General features: G+C 46.0%; 1 protein-coding gene across 1 annotated transcript in view; it reads right to left on the bottom strand.

The window, feature by feature from the left end:
- Positions 1-2,818: 2,818 nt before the first annotated feature.
- Positions 2,819-18,952, bottom strand: part of DCP1A (decapping mRNA 1A) — a 58,053-nt gene continuing 41,919 nt past the window's right edge. The window contains exons 7-10 of the mRNA XM_062201097.1: positions 12,708-13,466; positions 9,675-9,740; positions 7,432-7,650; positions 2,819-6,786 (exon numbers count right to left, since the gene is read on the bottom strand). Of these exons, the coding sequence (XP_062057081.1) occupies positions 6,706-6,786; positions 7,432-7,650; positions 9,675-9,740; positions 12,708-13,466 (1,125 nt within the window). The 3' untranslated portion in view covers positions 2,819-6,705. The remainder of the gene's footprint in view (positions 6,787-7,431; positions 7,651-9,674; positions 9,741-12,707; positions 13,467-18,952) is intronic.

The following is an 18,952-nucleotide window of genomic DNA, read 5'->3' on the forward strand; positions in this document are numbered from 1 at the left end:
AGACCCCACCTGTGTCATTTAAAAAGCAGACTCGGAAGCTACAAATTCGAATGAAGTCAGTTACCTGGATTCCTAGGTCTTGACAGATGAAAAGCAGCAAGTGAGAAACAGAAGATGAAGCTTGGAATGAATAATGGTACCAGGAATGACCCGAGAAGCTACAAAGCAGCCTGGGATAATTTGTCACGGAGGCAACAGTCAAGAGAGGAACTCTAGACCAGCCCTCCAGTCTGCTGGACTTCAGGTCCTTGTCTCACCATGGCTCAAGATGCAAGGGACATCCTCAGTCACTTTCAGCTTCAGCCTCATTCTTCCTAATATTGGCTGTTGTAAGGATCAAGAAAACGATGGCAGGGTGGCTATTAAGACCCACATCCCGTATTGGAATACCTGGGTTTCACACCTAGCTTGAGCTCCTGACCCCATCCTCCTGCTACTGCAGACCCTGGGAGGCAGCAGGGATGGCTCAAGTAACCGGGTTCCAGCCACCCACTTGAGAGACCTGGACTGTGTTCTTGTTCCAGGCTTCAACTCTGGCCAATGCAGGCATTTGGGAATGAACCAGCAGATGGGAGTCCTGTTGACTGAACAGGTATATAAAAATAAAATGGGACAGCAATTCTTTAAAACATTTATTTATTTAAAAGGCAGATTGACAGAGAAGAAGGAGAGGGAGGGATGGAGGGAGAGAGAGAATTTTCCATCCTCTGGTTCCCAAATGCTGCAACAGCTGGGGCTGGGTGACACTGAAGCCAGTAGTGAGGAACCAGGAACTCCGTCTGGGGTCTCCCACTTGGGTGGGAAGGACCCAAGTACTTGGGCCACCATCTACTGCCCCCTGAAGGTGCATCAGCAGGAAGCTGGATTGGAAGTGGAGGAGCCAGGACTGGAACCAGCACTCAGATAGATGCCAGTGTAGCAAGATTTGGCTTCAGTGCTTGCACCACAACACCGGCCCCCAGGACAGAAATTCGTCAGTGCTCAGTGTGCAGCTTGAGTGACAGGTGTGTGTGCCTGTAAGTGACTACGAATACATGTGTAGGAGCCAGCTCTACAGCAGGCAGATTTAGCAAACATTTTGGGCAGACTTGACCTGGAAAAACACTCACGTTAACATGATTATTAGAGAGATGTGTAACTTTTTTTTCTGAACTTTTCTCTATTTTGCACCATGATATTTAACTTCCCTCCATTCCTCCCCACCTCTTTGCTCCCTCATTGTCTTAAGTGCCTGCATGAGCAAGAGTGGTCAGTACGTGCAAGCTGTGTGAATCTGAGAAACGAGCTGCCTCCTATTTTGGCTGTGACTGGAAGTGAACCTTCCATCTGGGCAAAGCTTCAAGGAATAAACCAAACTCCTTGGATGTCCACAGGTATGAGTGACACATGTCATGCTGCCCTTAGGGAGGAAAGTAGATGACAGGCACCAGTACTCAGGGCTTCAAACCTAAGAATCCATGTGGCCTGTGGTCCAGCTGGTTAGGAACAGGCTGAGTGATGGTTAATGGATCTGTCAATTTGACCAAGCCCTGGGATGCCCAGGTAGCTGGTTTAAATGTGATGTCCGGTGTGCCCGTGAAGGTGTTTTGGGCAGAGGCTAGCGTTTGACTTGGTAGTAAAACAGATCCGTACTCACCAATGCAGGTGAGCATCACGTAATCCCGTGAGGGACTGAACAGAACAAGGAGGCAGAGGTTGCACCTCTGACAGCTCTGGGGCCACTGATCTCCCACCTCACACACTCCTACCTCAGGCCTTCACTCCCCGACTAGAATCTAGACCAGTGGCTTTCCAAAGTTTCCGGTGTGAGGATGGGAGATAGTGGGATTTCTGTCTCTACAGTCCTGTAAGCCAAAACCTTAAAATTGTTAATAAGATCTATATGGAACTGGCATTGTGGTCTAACAGATGAAGCTGCTGCCTACAACTCCAGTATCCCATATGGGTGCTGATTTGAGACCCAGCTGTTCTACTTCGGATCCAGCTCCCGCTAATGTGCCTGAGAAAGCAGCAGAGGATGGCCCAAGTGCTTGGGCTCCTTCACCCATGTGGGAGACCTCGAAGAAGCTCCAGGTTCCTGGCTTCAGCCTAGCACAGCCCTGGCTGTTGCAGCCACTTGGGAAGTGAACTAGCAGATGGAAGATTTCTCCATGTCTCTTCCTCTCTCTAACTCTGCTTTCCAAATAAATAGAAAAATGCATAAAAAAAAAAAAAAGACTTTTATGAGCCATTGGCTTGGATTGAGCTCCAGCAGTAGGCTCAACAGACCAGACTAAAATAGAGTCACTCATGCCGAAGTTCCAGACCAAAACTCAAGTCATCTACCTTCTTAGAAATAAGGAAAGTGAGAGGTAACAACCAAAGCACCACACCAGGCCGGTTTTAGCTGGCAAATGAAGTCCCAAGCTGCTTTAACCTTTATGAGAAAATAACTTGGAAATGACCAACTTGCTTTTGATTTCTTCAGCCCCTTTTCTGTCTATAATTCAATCCCTCTGCTCAGCTCACAGGAATGCCCAGTCCATTTTATAGAATGAAGTGTGTGGGAATCCTAGAATCATAAATGAAGCCATCTACGATCTTTAAGCTCGATGTGATTTTGTCTTGTGACTTTTAGGTAACTGCCTTCCTCTAGCTCTGTATCTACCCATCGCCCAGCCATTCTGCTTCTCTGAACCCTGATCGCACAGGCTGGGAACCGGTGAATGCCGTTTTCTTTGTTGGGTTGTTCCCTCGTCCCAACCCATCTCACCAGTGTGGATCTCTGGAAAAGGGCAGCAATGCATCCAGGAGCTCCTATTTCTACAAATTAAATAAAAACGCAATTAAAATTGAGTAGGTGCTAAAACTTGGTTTTGAAATTTTATTAAAAAAATATATTTGCAAACATATAAAATTTAGGATGAAAAATGCTCATTTTAAAACATGTAATAACTTAATTATTTGCAAACATACACAGATGGTATAAAATCCATACCATTAGAAATGCTAATGATGCAGTACTGCGCCCATGGGACAGAAACCGTGCTGCAGTTCTGGGGCCGCTCGGCCCGCGTTTCAGGGAGCTGAGCGTCGGTGACAGTGAGTCATGACAGCCGCGTGGCCGGAGCAGTAATACAGAATAAAAAACCCTTTACAACGCACACTGTAAAAACACGTTTCTGAAGGAATTACACAGATGAAAGGGAAACAGGATTTTGCATTTTTCCCCACATGAAGGTGAACAATATTGCATCCTAGCATTTTAAATGAAGATGTCACACACAGAACTGAGAAACACCGCATACGTCGCTCCTGCTGAAGCTGCCGAACACGACAGGCTCCGGGGGGCACCAGGCCGCTCGGGCAGATGTTCTCGAGTGCAGTTTTGAAAGGCCCAGTGCAAGTTGCTTTACTGTGCTAAGATCTTAACACTTCACACTCTTGAAAATGCAGGGCACGGCTGGTTCCAGAAGGTACTCTGAACACAACCGAGGAAAACCAAAGCTGGCAAGAAAGAAACGTGTGCTCAGCAGGCAGTGTGCAGCGAGGATATGGGACCTCACTCCTCTCATGGTTCCAGCATGATGGCTGAGTTTGTTTTTAGCAGTTAGGCACCTTCAATTTCATGTTGCATTATTAGTAACACGATGGCAGTTATGGCCTCTACTTACCAAAAGGAGAAAACTTCAAACTACATTCTTTGGGGGAGGAGAGTAATAAAGCTGCACGGCTTAAAAATATTTACCTAGCAGTGGGTTCAATGGGGTGTATAATTTCCATAAGAAAATGCAGGCCAGAAAAGGAACAAATGTTTCACATGCAAAACCCGAGCAGACACCTTCTAAACTAAGCCTGCGCGTCCTCCTGTCGAGAAGGGCCCAGGATGACTTGGGTTCCTAGCAAGATGCTGCTCCTTGTGGGCGCTACTCCTAAGTCTTCGAAGGTAAGCTGTGGTCAGTCCACAGGCACACAGCACGAAATGCTTCTCCTGACATGGACAGTGACTGGAACACTTAAGACTCAGCCAATGTTCACGCCTCACAAATCCCAGGAGAGATGCACAACAAAGAGGAACTCTGCCTTAAAGGAACAAAGCTCTCTGGAGGTGCTGGGGGCCAAAGACACCACATCAACTACAATGAAGAGTAGCGCCACCCACTGGTCATACCTCACACAGAGCTCTCCTCCAAGCTCTGGGTGGGTTGTTCCTCCCAGAGACTAGGCTTGGACCATTGTGGGTGATGGTAGATAAACATATAGACATAGCAGCCCTATGTGCAGGTCTCCAGGGGTTTTGCAAACCCTAGTAAGAAACATCTCTATCTGGGTATCCGTTTCAATTCAGCAAGGTTTCAAGAAAGACACATCAATGTAAACATGCAACCTAAGCTAGTATGAGGTGCTAGAGTAAGCCTGAAGGGGTAATAAGGCAACTAAACTGTGACTTTCAGGCCAGGGCTACCCAACTGCAACTACCCAGGCTGGGCCTGGCTCTGCAGGGACTCATTCTGGCCTGAACCTCCTGGCAATCAGACCGTGAACTTCTAGTTTCCGAATTGTAAGTAAATGCTTTGACTATATAAATCTTTTTTACATATTCAAATTTTATATATTTGAATATATAAAAAGTCTCCATGACTTGGGCACTTAAAAGTTTACTTTCAAACTAAGGAAGCCTTATTACAGATTCTCTTCACTGTCTATCATATTCATTCCTAGGAGGACAGGGTGAAAATTAACAGCTTTGATTACAGACTTCTTTAGCATATTCTCTCTTAACTCTCATAATAGTTTATATACTGAAAATCGTCACTTAAATTCAAATGTTTATTATAACAAGAATCCCTTGATTCGTCTGTATACCAAAGCCCACTGAGACTACTACTTGGGTGAGAGCAAACCTACTGGTGCATCCGGTTTATCATAAAAGTCCCGGGGCTCCTCAGATACCACCTCCTGGTGTCAGCAACATACTGTATCTTTATCTTCTAACAACTTTCTCTTTCCCAGATGATGCATGAGCAATTCATTTTTGGTAGGAGAATCTACATACTATCTTTGAAAACAAACTATCCCTAATTGAGTATGAAAACTTAGTAAGCTTCCCTGAATCGGAACAAGTCACATGTAACTAGGTAGACAGCAATAGCAAACACTAACTCGAGAAGCAGATATGTTGTCCAGGAAGCATGTTTACATTAACAAAAGCCAATCAAACAAAGTATTCTTTATGCTAAAAAACTAAGATCAAACTAAAACAAGTATGAAATTCACAAGTAATTTTCTAAAATTTCAGATAGAAAAAAAATCTATGGATTTATGATTGGGTTACCATTAAAGCTTAAATGATTGTTCCCGAGGAACTATCACATTTGTCAGCATTATTCACAGCTAATCCTTTGTTAGCTGGTTGAACCAATTGGGTTTTGACCCTATCATTAAATAGTGCTCAGAAAAGTAAGCAGTGCATCTTAATTGGTTAAATACTACAAAATGACCTGTATCATAGAAACGAAGACACTTTCATTCGAAGAATATCTTAAAATTACTATTGCTGAAATAAATCAAAATCTACATTAAAATATTACTAAACACCATTACATGCCATAAAAGAATAAATATAAATCATGGCAGATCAATAGCAGCATAACAAAGCATCTTTACACATTTTCACACTGTAGGCTGGAAAAGTACTCACAGCCGAGGATACACTGGTAAAGTTCTGAGTCTCACACTTTCTCTTCATCTCCATTTTCTGTAACAAAGTAAGGGCAGTGTGAATAACAGCTCCCTTTTCTGCATAGCTTTAAAACTATTCTCAGTATACTCCAGGAATGGAACCAGGATGGCTTTGTCAGATTGGTCCACTGGTCCTTTTGTCAAAGTGTTAGGAAAACAATCAACAATGACTTCTAGTTGTGTAGAGACAGAAAAGGAAAAACAAGGCTGTGCTTCACACACAAACAACATTTTCAAAGCCACTGGAGAGTTTAACTTAAAATGCAGGTATCTGGCAGGATACGTAGGCGTTCCCAGCCCCAGCCTTTGCTCCAAAGGTGTGGCATGTTTGTTCCCACACAGCCACAGCCTGGCAGGGTCCCACTGACAGGGCAATGCCGCGCTGGGAATTGGCTGCACGGCAGGAGTCGGGACACTCAAACACAATGAAGAAACTTCAGAACTGTTAAGGCCCAAATGGGGCATTCATCTAAAATAGATTTCACTTGGACAAGTATTTCCTAATCTGCCAACTTAAACTGATCCTTAAAACTCAAGGCTACTTCGCAGAGCTGACTTCTACTCGGTTCAGAACTTGCTTGTCAGCCCCATGGCCGAGTTTCTGAGTGGAGATGGGTAGGGGTGGGGGCCAGGCTAAACTCCGCCGCAAGGCTGGTGACTCCTCTTCCTCAGGTCCTCGAGGGTGGAAGTGAGCTGAAAATCAGACTCCGTGTTTCACATACTTGCTTACAGCTGAGGAAAAACACCCACATAACTTAATACAATGCTTGCTCTTTTTCTTTCTTTTTTTTTTTGTTAAAACAAAGGTCTGCTGGTGATGCTTCACAGTGAAACCTCCATTATCACTGAGAATGTCACTTGAAAAACATTCTTAAGGGATGGGAATTTTTCTCATAGGCTCAATTTCAAGATTCTCAAAACTCCATGTTCTGTTTAGAAGTTTCCAGGATGAAGCCTATTGGTTTGAGGTTGACACTGCTCCGGTCATAGGGTGTGGTTCTCCTTGTTCTTGGTCAGAACTTGCAAGTAGACCTCATGAAGTGTACTGAGGAAGCCGGAATCGTTCTGGAAGAGATGTGAAGGTGAGAACACAGAACGTCACACTGACGTCTTCAGAACTTACTGCCTGGATACCAGTTTAGGGACAAGGCTGCATAAATGATTTATATAACTACCAAATAATCCCTCCACCCAGAGACAATTGCAGTTAATATTTCAGAGTTTACCTGGGATTTTTCCACCAGGAGTATGTGTTCAGGCAAATACGAACACCGCTCCCAGCCAGTATTTTCAATTTACTTTATGAAACAATTTAAAGAACTTATAAAATCTGCTTTTCTTGGCCAGCGCCGTGGCTTGCTGGGCTAATCCTCCGCCTATGGCGCCGGCACCCCAAGTTCTAGTCCCAGTTGGGGTGCCGGTTCTGTCCCGGTTACTCCTCTCCCAGTCCAAGTCTCTGCTGTGGCCAGGAGGGCAGTGGTGGATGGCCCAGGTGCTTGGGTCCTGTACCCTCATGGGAGACCAGGCTCTTGGTTTGGGATCTGTGCAGTGCGCCGGCCGTAGTGGCCATTTGGGGGGTGAACCAACGGAGGGAGGACCTTTCTCTCTGTCTCTCTAACTCTGCCTGTCAAAAAAAAAAAAAAAAAAAAAAAAAATCTGCTTTTCTTTATTAAAGAACAAAAACCGAAACTAAACTGATATCCTCTATACCTTGATCAGATGAATCAGTGTATCCTGGAGCTGAGCCCTACTGAGAACAATGGAAGGCTTCCTCGTGTTTTCTGCTGCTCCGACGGTGAGAGGAGAAGGGGAGCTTGCTTTCCTCTCAAGCTCTACGGACCTTGGAATCGTTTGCTGGAAAACACTTGGGGACAGCAGGACTGACGATACTGCTGTGGTTGTTGCGGTAACCAGTGGGGGGCCAGCAACCTGCAAGGGAATAATGGTCATTTTATTCAAAGTACAGCAGCCAGCAACTAAGCCCAGGGGAAGGGACACCCGCCAACAGGCAGAAGCAGTAGAGTCTGGAGCAAGTGCAGAGTCAAGCGTTAACTTTTTGATTCAGGTAAAAATTCAGTAGAAGCACTTGAACACTTTCTATCTGGTTATGAAGGTCTGGTTAGCTAAAGGATTTAAGAACTGCCTGCAGTCATCATGGGTAGCCAAGTCTCAGCATCACAGGTGGATACGCTGAACAGAACAGCACACACTATAACAATCCTGTGGCTAATTAAAAATGTAAATGTAAAAATGTAGAGTTTATTTTGGGGGGTACGCAGTGAGGAAATGACTAGAAGAGGGCCTGAGGGAACTTTCTCAGGGGATGATATGGGACATATCTTGACTGAGATGGTAGTTATGAAAGTGATGGTAGTTATACACAAGGGTCAACACTCAGAAAAACTTGTACTGGTCACAGAAGAATTTAAAAATCAAGTCATGAAGCACTAGATTCTTTCGTAATGTTCAATATGCAAAGGTGCTTCAAAAAGTTTGTGTGGCACAGCAGTTAAGACATTGCTTGGGATGTCTGCATCCCTTATTGGAGCGGCTGAGTTCTCAGCTCTGCTCCCAATTCCAGCTTCCTGTTGTGTGGACTCTGGGAGATGATGGCTCAAGGACTTGTGTCCCAGCCATCTACATGGAAGACCCAGGTTGAATTCCCAACTTCCAGTTTTGGCATGGCCCAGCCCTGCCACTGCAGGCATTTGGGGGAATGAGCCAGTAGATGGGAGCTCCCTCCTCTACCTTTAAAAAAATATTCACTGAAAAATAAAACTCAAGAAGAATTAGTTTATTTTGGTGCGAATTTGAAATCTATAGAGTTTATATTGTACAGCATTAAAAGGGTGGAAATTGGGGCTGATGCTGTGGTACAGTAGGCTAAGCCTCCATTGGCAGCGCCAGCATACTATATAGGTGCCGGTTTGTGTCCCGGCTGCTCCTCTTCTGATCTAGCTCTCTACTTATGGTCTGGGAAAGCAGTGGAAGATGGCCCAAGTGCTTGGACCTCTGTACCCATGTGAGAGACCTGGAGCAAACTCCAGGCTCCTGGCTTCAGACTGGCTCAGCTCTGGCCATTAAGGCCATTTGGGGAGTAAACTGGGGAATGGAAGACCTCTCTCTGTAACTCTACCTTTCAAATAAATAAATAAAATCTTTTTAATAAAAAGGTATTATGTATTTGAAAGGCAGAGATACAGAGAGAGAAGGGGAGAGAGCGAGCAAGCGAGAGAGAGATCGATCTTCCATCCATCAGTTCACTCCCCAAATGGCTGCAATAGATGGGACTGGAACAGGTCGAAGCCTGGAGCCAGGAGCTTCCTCCAAGTCTCCCACATGGGTGCAGAGGCCCAAGGACTTGGGCCATCTTCCCCTGCCTTCCCAGGTTCATTAGCAGGGAGCTGGATCAGAAGTGGCTTCACCTGCTACGCCACAGCGCCGGCCCCTGCCACAATTTTAAAGGTATAGTTTCTAGGAGCAGAACCATGTGAGCTTGCTTGTTGGTGCAAAATGAGGCTGAGAGCTCAGGCTGATCACCACGTAGCACGCAGAACAGTCTACAGAAAAGACTGGTTAACAAGACCAACCAGAAGCTGGTTCTAATTTTAATTCTGAGACTGAAGGCCCTGGAAAGGAGTCTGATGTCAAGTGTGGTGAGTGACATGTAAAAGAGGCAGACAGGGAGGCCACACAGGGACAGCGGAGGCAGTGCATGGAGGCTTTGCCGTCAGGGCAATGGCACGTGAGCGGTCTGGAGCAGAGTGGTGACTCTGCCCTGGGAAGCCACAGCTTTCCAGGCTGACAGCTGCACCTGCCCTCCATCACAGTCAGGGAAGACACGACACACAGGTGACTTAGTGCCTATGGAGACCACAGCAATGAGCTCTGCGTGGGAAGCAGCAGCAGGACTGAACACATGAAACGCTTTCTTCAGAACAAGGGGGCCTTACCGGGATGGCACTGGATAACACCTTAGGCTGGGCAAATACTTCAGGATCCTGGTTTTGCTGCATAGACTGAAATGTTTCAAAAGAAGAGATAAACAGATACGGCAGGTTTCAGTGAAATTTCCTGATTACTGGTGAAAAATCTATTTTAGCAACAAGAAATGGCTTAGCCATTCACCAGGTCTCAGATTCCCAAGGGAAGAGGCTGACAGGACTGTGACAATGACTCAACCTGCCCCTGTAGTTCCCCCGATGAAAAGTGTGCTTAAGTTGTCCCTAAGGAACAAAGTGGAAACCTGTATCTCAGAGTCGGGAGCTGTGCAGGCATATTTTTGCTGTTGAGTCTGTAAAAATGACAGATCTTGGCAGCATGACACCTGGTGATAAGGCTATTTAAACTTGGACAGGTAGTACTGAACAGCTGCTACCCAGAGTCACCCTTTCACATGAGCAGTTTTTCCTCATTCATTGGAGAGAGACAACTTGTAGAGCCAAGACAAGAGAACTCCATGAAGCCCCGGTCTTTGTATTTACTGCTGTGTAAATGGAAATTTACACCCAGGGAAGCAAGCCCTGTCAAGAGGGAGGCTAGGGCAGGGTGCTATCTCCAGGCTGCAGAGGGCAGTGACCAAGAATGCTGGTGTGGGGCTGGCATTGTGGTGCAGTGGGTTAGACTGCCACTTACTACAGTGGCATCCTATATCAGAGTGCCAGTTCTCATCCTGGTCTTCACTTCGATTACAACTCCCTGCGTGCTTGGACCCCTGTACCCACATGGCAGACCGAGGTGGAGTTTCTGGCTCCTGGATTTAGCTCAGTCCTGGCCCAGCTCATTGAGGACACTTAGGGAGTGAAACAGCAGATGGAAGATCTGTTGCTCCCTATCATCCTTCCAAATCAATCAATCAATTCATAAATGGATAGGTCTTTTTTTTTTTTTTTTTAGAATGGTGCCTCTAGCCACAGTGGAACATTTTCTTTAAACAGATTTATAATTTATTTGAAAAGTGGAATTGCAGAGGCAGAGGCAGAGTGAGAGGGAAAGAGGGAGTGAGGGAGAGAGGGAGAGGGAAAGGAAGAAAGAGAGAAAGAAAGAAAGAAAGAGGGAGGGAGAAAGATCTTCCATTTGCTGGCTCATTACCCAGATGGTTGCGACGGCCAGTGCTGGGCTGATCCAAGGCCAGGAGACAGGAACTTCTTCCAGGTCTCCTAAATGGGTGCAGGGGCCCAAGGATATGGGTCAACGTCTACTGCTTTCCCAGCCATAACAGAGTCCTGGATCGGAAGTGGAGCCGCTGGGACTTGAACCAGCACCCATATGAGATGCTAGCACCATAGGCGGTGGCTTTACCTGCTATGCCTCAGCACTGGCCCTTAGACAGGTAAGTCTTAAGGATAAAAAGGACTGCTGTTGTGTTTCCTGAATCCTGCAGCAGTGGCAGCATGCATGTCTGTTTAACAGAATATTCTCTCCTCTCTGTAACACAGAGAACCTATGCAGAAAGGGCTGGAGGAAGACAATATAAATGTTACCAAGACCCTAAGTTTCTCCTCTATCACTACAAGATTTCAAAGGAATGGAACAAAAAAACTAAGAAATAACACAGCAACCATGATGGGCTTTTCCATACATTATTTGGTACAATGTTAAGATTGGGGATTATCATCATTGTTACACGTTTGATTATTTATTTGAAAGGCAGAGTTAGACAGCGAGCAAGAGAGAGCATGACAGAGATCTTCCTTCTGTTGGTTCACTCTCCAAATGGCCATAATGGCAGGAGACTGGGCCAGTCTGAAGCCAGGAGTCAGGAGTCTTCTGGGTCTCCCACATAGGTGAAGGGCCCCAAGCACTTGGGCCATCCTCTGCTGCTTTCCCAGGCACATTAGTAGGGGAAGGATCAGAGGTACAGCAGCTGAAACTCAAACTGATGCTCAAATGAGATGCCGGCACCACAGGTGGCAGCTTTACCCACTATGCCACAGTGCCGGCTCCTATCACTATTATTAAAGGGCATTATTAAAGGTCCTATAGGGACCCAGTACTGATGCAGAGTAGCATGTTCTATACTCTTCCAGTTCCGTGACCCTGCACAAATCACTGAATCTGGTTTTCTCGTTTGCATATCCCACGCTTATGAATTACTGTGAGGGATAAATCTGTTTTTCCCCTACACCTGATCTACCACTGAGTCCCACTGATGAGACATCTCAACATATCCACATGCACACACTTGATCCAGGCCCTGCCAGCTCTAACCCGAGTGCCACCCTCTTCCTTCATGGCACCTCACTCTGCTCAGAGACTTCCCAGGCTCTGAAAACAAAGTCTGAGGGAGCTGGGAATGGGAACTAGTTCAGGATAATCTGGGGCTCTTCCTGACCCTGAACCAAGACAGACAGGGGCTGGCACTGTGGTGCAGTGGGTTAAGTTGCCACTTGGGACTCCAGCATTCCATATTGAAGGGCTGCTTTGAATTCTGGCTGCTCCACTTCTGATCCAGCACCCTGCTAATACACCTGGGAAGGCAGCAGAAGACAGCCCAAGTGCTTGGGCCCCTGCCCTCTGTGTGGGAGACCGGAATGGAGTTCCAGTCTCCCGGCTTTGACCTGATCCAGCCTGGCTGCTGAGGCTATCTGGCATCTAGGTAGTGAACTAGTGGATGGACGATCTCTCTGTTGCTCTACTTTCAAATAAGTAATCTAAAATGAACAAAAAGCAAGACAGACCAAAAACAAACAAACAAACAAACAAAAAACCTACAGTGCATACTTAGGCAATGCAAACGTGGTTTTTTATCTGTTATCAGTGGGATAATTTTGGAAAGTGAAACTGAGTTACACCATTGTCTAGTAATTACTTAGTTGTTCACAGGGTGGGGGGGATTCTCCTTCCCTTTTCTCCTGGTCCTTGGTTTCCTTTAGAGATAATTCTTTCAAACTATCCTGTCTCACATCGGTAAAAACCAAGGTCTTTGCAGTTAGTCTCATCCAATCAGTTACCCACCCTGCCCACCCCGCTTCTCTTGCCACTACCTGAAGGGGAGCAAGCACCATGTTGCTCAAGGAGGCTGAGGCTGCCGCTCTCGCTGCCGCTGTCTTAGAGGGAGGCTCGATGAAACTCTCAGGCGTGGCCAGCTGGCCAGCTGCTGGGCACAGGGTGGGTGCCGCTGCTCCTTTCCCAAGGGTCTGCGTCTGTGTTTGGTCATGCTGTGGAGTCAACCTGAGTTTATGCAGAAGATCAATGCTTGGGAGGGATGCTCCAGCTGGGTTTGTCACACTCAGTGGGGCTCTGAAGGGGCTCTGGCTGGCCATCAGACTGGTGTGGCTTAGCTCGGGGACAGGCTGGTTCAGCAATGGAGACCTCTGTCTAGGCGTGGTCTTCACTGCTTGCATCATAGTGCTGTTTCGAGATAGGCTGGGGGGAACCTGTGCAGCAGGGGCGTCACCTGGCAGAGTGGGGCTGAGAACAGGGCTCAACGGGATTGTGTAGCTTGGGGCATGCTTTTCACTGGAGTGTGTGATGGAGGCTGGGGTGATTAGCACCGGGGTGGGGACTTCAGGCTGGACTGAGTGGTGGGCAGCAGAATGGACACCCTGGTTTTCTGACGGAAGGCCTCCTCCTGCTTGCTCAAAGGGGAATGGAAGGAAGGAGCTGGGTTCTTTCTGGGAGGCCTCTCCCGGCAGCTTCTCCACTTCTTCTGAATCCAGACCCGTGACTGCGGGCTGTTCCTTTGGCAAAGAGGTTCCGAATAGCTCTTCTACCGTCAGATGTTTGTGTCCAGACGGAGCAGACTGTAAAACAAATCACACCACTTAGTTAAAAGAAACCTCTGGCAAATCACTGTAACCAAACTTCTTACCTAACAACTAAAACAGTAGTAAGGAACGGGACAAACTGAAGACAGACTACATGTACTTTTGGTCTTCTCTAGGTTCCCTGAATTAGTGGAAGGAAATCCACATGTGTAATTACCCTCAAATTCTAGGAATGTTAGGTAATATAAGAAGACTACATGGAAAATGGAACTGAAAGCTAATTTTGGTGCAAAAATATTTTGAAATCCTTATGTAGTTTTGTCAAATTATGCACTGTTATGAACTTTCTGAAGATCCTTATGTGCTTGCATTTGAATTTTTCTTGCAACAAAACAAACACCTTCATTCCATTTTCCATGAGCTTTGTGAAATGCCCTCCTCATGTTAGAATTTACTTTTCCCTGATGAGATAAAAGATGAGTCGGCAATGAATGACTGGAGACACTAACATACCCCAATAAAGAATTAGGATGCGACCAAGTTCACCACATCCAAATGAAATCTTTCCCTGTTTTTTTTTTTTTTTTTTTAAAGATTTTATTTATTTATTTGAGAGATAGAGTTAGACAGTGAGAGGGAGAGACAGAGAGAAAGGTCTCCCTTCCATTGGTTCATGCCTCAATGGCCGGAGCTATGCCCATCTGAAGGCAGGAGCCAGGTGCTTCTTCCTGGTCTGTAATGCGGGTGCAGGGGCCCAAGTACTTGGGCCATCTTCTACTGCTTTCCCAGGCCACAGCAGAAAGCTGGATTGGAAGAGGAGTAGCCGGGACTTGAACCGACGTCCATATAGGATGCTGACGCCGCAGGCAGAAGATTAACCTACTGCACCATGGCACTGGGTTGTTTTTATGGTCGAATGTCATCCATGTCAACATCCCTACTTCCTAAGGTAATGAAAGTTGAATTTTGATTTCAGTTCCTACTTCCTGTGCAACCTCTTTTCTGGGCTTGTCACTTTTGAGTGTATTTCTGATGGGGAGGAGCCAGGCCACCCCTCTCAATTTCCCTTAAATATGAAGAATGAGTTTATGGAATTAGCTGGCAGTGACTGACAGCTTGCCCCTGGTTTGCTAATAACAAACAAGTGTTTAGTGGATTTCTTCCTCTCTTATTTCTAATTTTAAGTTGGAGACCTAATGTTAACTGGAGTGTATTATGCTTTTGTTAATACATTAGGTTAAATCCAACTTGACATCCTGCTATAATGTTAAAAAAAAAAAAAAAAAAAAGATGGCCCAAGTGCTCGGGCCCCTGCACCCACATGGGAGACCTGGAAGAAGCTCTAGGCTCCTAGCTTCAGATCGGCCCAACTCTGGCTATTGTGGCCATTTGGGGAGTGAAGCAACGGATAGGAAGACCTCTCTATGCCTCTGCCTCTCTGTAACTCTACCTTTCAAATAAATAAATAAATCTTAAAAAAAAAAAAAGGAACATTCTTGCTTTCCACTCACAAACCTCCTTCCCCTTCAATCAGTGCAGCTGCTTTCACTTGGCCCTTATGTCCCAAGTGCCATGGGTGCTAGGTCTGTGCGGACCAGTGGAGCCACGCAGCCAGGTGGAGCTCGGGTCCCAGCGGAGCTCCTGTTTTAGATGGAGACACAACTGAGTACGGTGAAACAGGCATCGCCAACCTACGACGTGCTTCTTAAAATGTGTGAATTAATTACAAACTGTTTCCACTGAAAAAAAGTCACTGAACCATGACTGCCAGGGTGCAAAAGTATGTAAGGCCTTAAAGGACACTGCATCTGAAGCAGACAGTGACAGCACCAGCCATGACCACATTTCTACAGGAAAGCAAACCCACTCCCCCCCCAAATGCTGTTTTCCTTTATGACAAATGGTTGTGTTTACTGGGTGCGGGGCATTGCGGTGACTGTGGGGGGAAAGAGCAAAGAGGCAAGGACGACTGTGGATGAGGGCTCCCCTAGGGCAGAGCTGTGCCCATGTGCGGGACAGAGGCACCCAGGGGGAGCTTAGGCTGAGGTGGGCTGGCCGAGAGCACAGCCACTGTGAGAGCTGCAAGCCCTTCAGCAGGCCAGGGTCAGAGGGTGGACGGAAGGGAACAGAAGTGCTGCCCAGAGCGTGGAGTGTTAGGGGCACACTGGGGGGCTGCACTTCATCTGCAAGGCAGTGGGCACGTTTGGGAAAGGAGGCATTAGGCTCTGCATTGGAGGATACATGCTTTGGCAGCCACAGAAAGGATTGACTCTGCAGGGAGATGGAGCAGAATCTGGACTAAGGTCTTGGGAGACCCCAGGCTGAGAAAACGAAGAGGGGAAGCAGAGGTCAGTCTGGCACACATCTGAGGTCTCTGTGAGACATTTGGAACTGGAGGCACTGATGTGGAAGTTACCAAAAAACACAAAAGTGGTAACAGTACAAGGCAAGGGAGCAAAAGACATCAGAAGACTGTAGGGAGAAAGCCTCAGTGCCTACCAACCATAAGAGGCAGTGCTCAGCACTGTGTCTAACCGTTGTGTAGCCTGGGGAGTGTCATTCAGCAGAGTCTCAGGTCCCTTGCAGAGCTGCTAGGGCTGGAGGGAAGCCGACATGTATGCAGCCTCTCATTGCGCAGAAAGTGTTTATTTACCATTAGCATTTATAATGACAACAGAGAGCAAGTTCTTCCATGGCGGGGTCTCTCTCATTCACCCTCATCCTGCCCTGCATCCTCTGGACTTACCTACCCACACAACGGCACCACAGGCAGTACCACAGATCCGCTCAGCACCTAGCAGTGGCTCATCAAGGCTTTCTCTCAAAGTCCTTCCAGAGGGGGAAAGGTTAGTTTGAGGACAGGGAGAGCCCCTGCCATCAGGCCTTCAAGGCAAGGTATGGGGATGAGGAACCCCTCTGTCAGGGAGGGGCTCACGTCAAACAGCAGGAAAAGGGAAAGAGGCCAGTACAGGCTCAGAGGACATGGGGCAGTCTTCCTGGGAGGGGCAAAGGGAAGCCAGTGCCATGTGCACTTGCTCTCTGTGTGCTGAGGGGTGACAGGGACAGCTCAGAGAAGGCAGCAGAGCGAAAGAACTAGTGGAAGAAGCAGCAGAGCCTCCCCCATCTGCAAAATGCTGCAGCTTTCTGCCAAGCCACTTTATTTCACAACACATTCCACAGAGGGAACACTAACATTTAAACACAGAATGTGGAAATGAAGTGACAAGAGGCCTTTGACTAAGGGAAGAAATTCTCGAATGGCAAATTAAGGCCCCCTAATAATGCTGTAGTAAGAGTGGTAGGACTATATTGTCACAACACTCCGTAGCACTTGAAAGCATTTTCCAGATTCAGAATCTCATGCCAAATAGGAGGTCACACCAACATCTAATTATAAACTGGATCTAAAAATCACAGAAGATGCTAAAACTTTATAAGGTTCAATTCCCTCACATTTTTACCTCTGAAAAAACTGTACAGCTTAGGATCTGAAATCAAAAATACCTAAGTTCAATTCTCAGCTGTCAATTGGCAAAGTTGCATACTCTTTCTATTCAGTTCCTCATCTTAAAGTTGGGGACAACTGGGGGCTGGCGCTGTGGTATAGTGGGTAAAGTTGTCACCTGCAGTGTCGGCATCTAACATGGACACCAGTTCGAGTCCTGGCTGCTCCTCTTCTGATCAAGCTCCCTGTTAACTGCCTGAGAAAGCAGTGGAAGATGGCCCAAGTGCTTGGGCCCCTGCTTCTACATGGGAGACCTGGAAGAAGCTCCTGGCTTTGGATCAGCTCAGCTCCAGCCACTGTGGCCATTTGGGGAGTGAACCAGCAGGTGGAAGACCTCTCTCTCTCTCTCTCTCTGCCTCTGCCTCTCTGTAACTTTGCCTTTCAAGTAAATAAATCTTTTTAAAAAAATTGGGGACAACCGTAGTTATGTCATAGAGTGGCTATGGAAATTAAATTCTCAATGTAAGGAAATTAGCAATTATCACATAAACACCATATGGTCTTAATAGCAATCATGATAAATCTGTTTGGATGCTTTTTAAGAAACACCAAATAAAATGTTGGGATATTAAAGACACCATTTGTTCTTTTAGAATATCATACCCCCATAATGCAAAGCAGCACAGTCACCTGGTGGTATACCAAGGCTCTGTCAATAGAGACTGCCCTGTCATTCCCTGAGGCAGGTTCTTTAGGCCATAGCTTTTTAAAACTCACTGGGAACATTTCAAGCCCACTCAATGGAAGAGACAAGTTTCCCTTGGGCCAGACTCCTGTCCGGGCCACGTAATAGTCGTGGGGTACACAAGTTCCCACTTCCTATGCTGGACACTGGCTCACTCAGTTTGGATCTCTGGTATCCTAAATGTCTGCTGACGGTACAGCAGTAACTCCTGTTTCCTCCATTTTAAAAAGAAGCTGTAGTAAAACATGCATAATACAAAATCTACCACTTTAAGAATAAAATTCAATGTCATTCAGTATGTTCATAATTTTAACTATCACTGCTACTTCTACAAGTTTTTCTATCCTCCTAAACAAAAACTCCATACCTGCTAAATAATAACACCCCATCTCCCCTAATCACTGAATAATCCCTACTGACCTCTGATCTATGATGTATCAATTTCCTGATTTGCATTTTCTAGGTTAGAGATACAGTGAATCACATAATCTGGCTTATTTCACTTAGCTTTATTTTTTCAAGGTTCAGTAAACTATGCTGTACCAGGGGCTAGAATTTCATTCTTTCATGGCTGAGTAATATTCCACTGTATGTGTATATGACATCTCATTGATAAGATACCTGAGTTGTTTCTACCTTTTGTCTAGTGGAAACAGTTGCTATGAATATTGGTATAAAAGCAACAATCTGAGTCTCTGTCATCAATTCTTTTGGGTCTATGAGGACACTTCAAAAAATTTGTGAGAATATGGAAATAAAGTTTATTTTGATGTAAAATATTTTTAAATTCATGCATAATTTTTTTTTCTTTTTGCATTTTCCACACTTTCATCTGAGAGGTAAACAGAAAGTGATCATCTGATAGTTCACTCCTCAATTTCCTGCAACAGTTGGGGCTGGCCTGGGTCTAGAGCCAGGAGCTGGGAATACAATCCAGGTTTCCCAAGTGGGTGGCAGAACTCAACTGCTTGTGCCATCACTGCTGTTTCGGGGGCATGTATTAGCAGGAAGCTGGGACTTGAACTTGAAAGCACTCTTATATGGGATGAAGGCATCCCAGTTATGCTAGGCCAAATGCCAACTTGTATACCCAGGAGTTGAGTTGCACTGCTAGACTGATCATATATATGGTAATTCTTTCTTTTCTTTTTTTTTTTTTTTTAACTTAAGAGGTGGGGGGAGAGGGAGGCACTGTGATATGAAATGCAGGCACTTTGACTGGTAGGCTAAATGCCCACCCCTATATTTAACTTTCTGAGGAACCACTAAACTTTATTTCCATAGTGGCTGTATCATTTTACATTATGACCTGTAGCCTAAGAGGGTTCTGAT

The sequence above is a fragment of the Lepus europaeus genome, chromosome 9, assembly GCF_033115175.1.
Source record: "Lepus europaeus isolate LE1 chromosome 9, mLepTim1.pri, whole genome shotgun sequence".
Classification (NCBI taxonomy): Eukaryota; Metazoa; Chordata; class Mammalia; order Lagomorpha; family Leporidae; genus Lepus; species Lepus europaeus.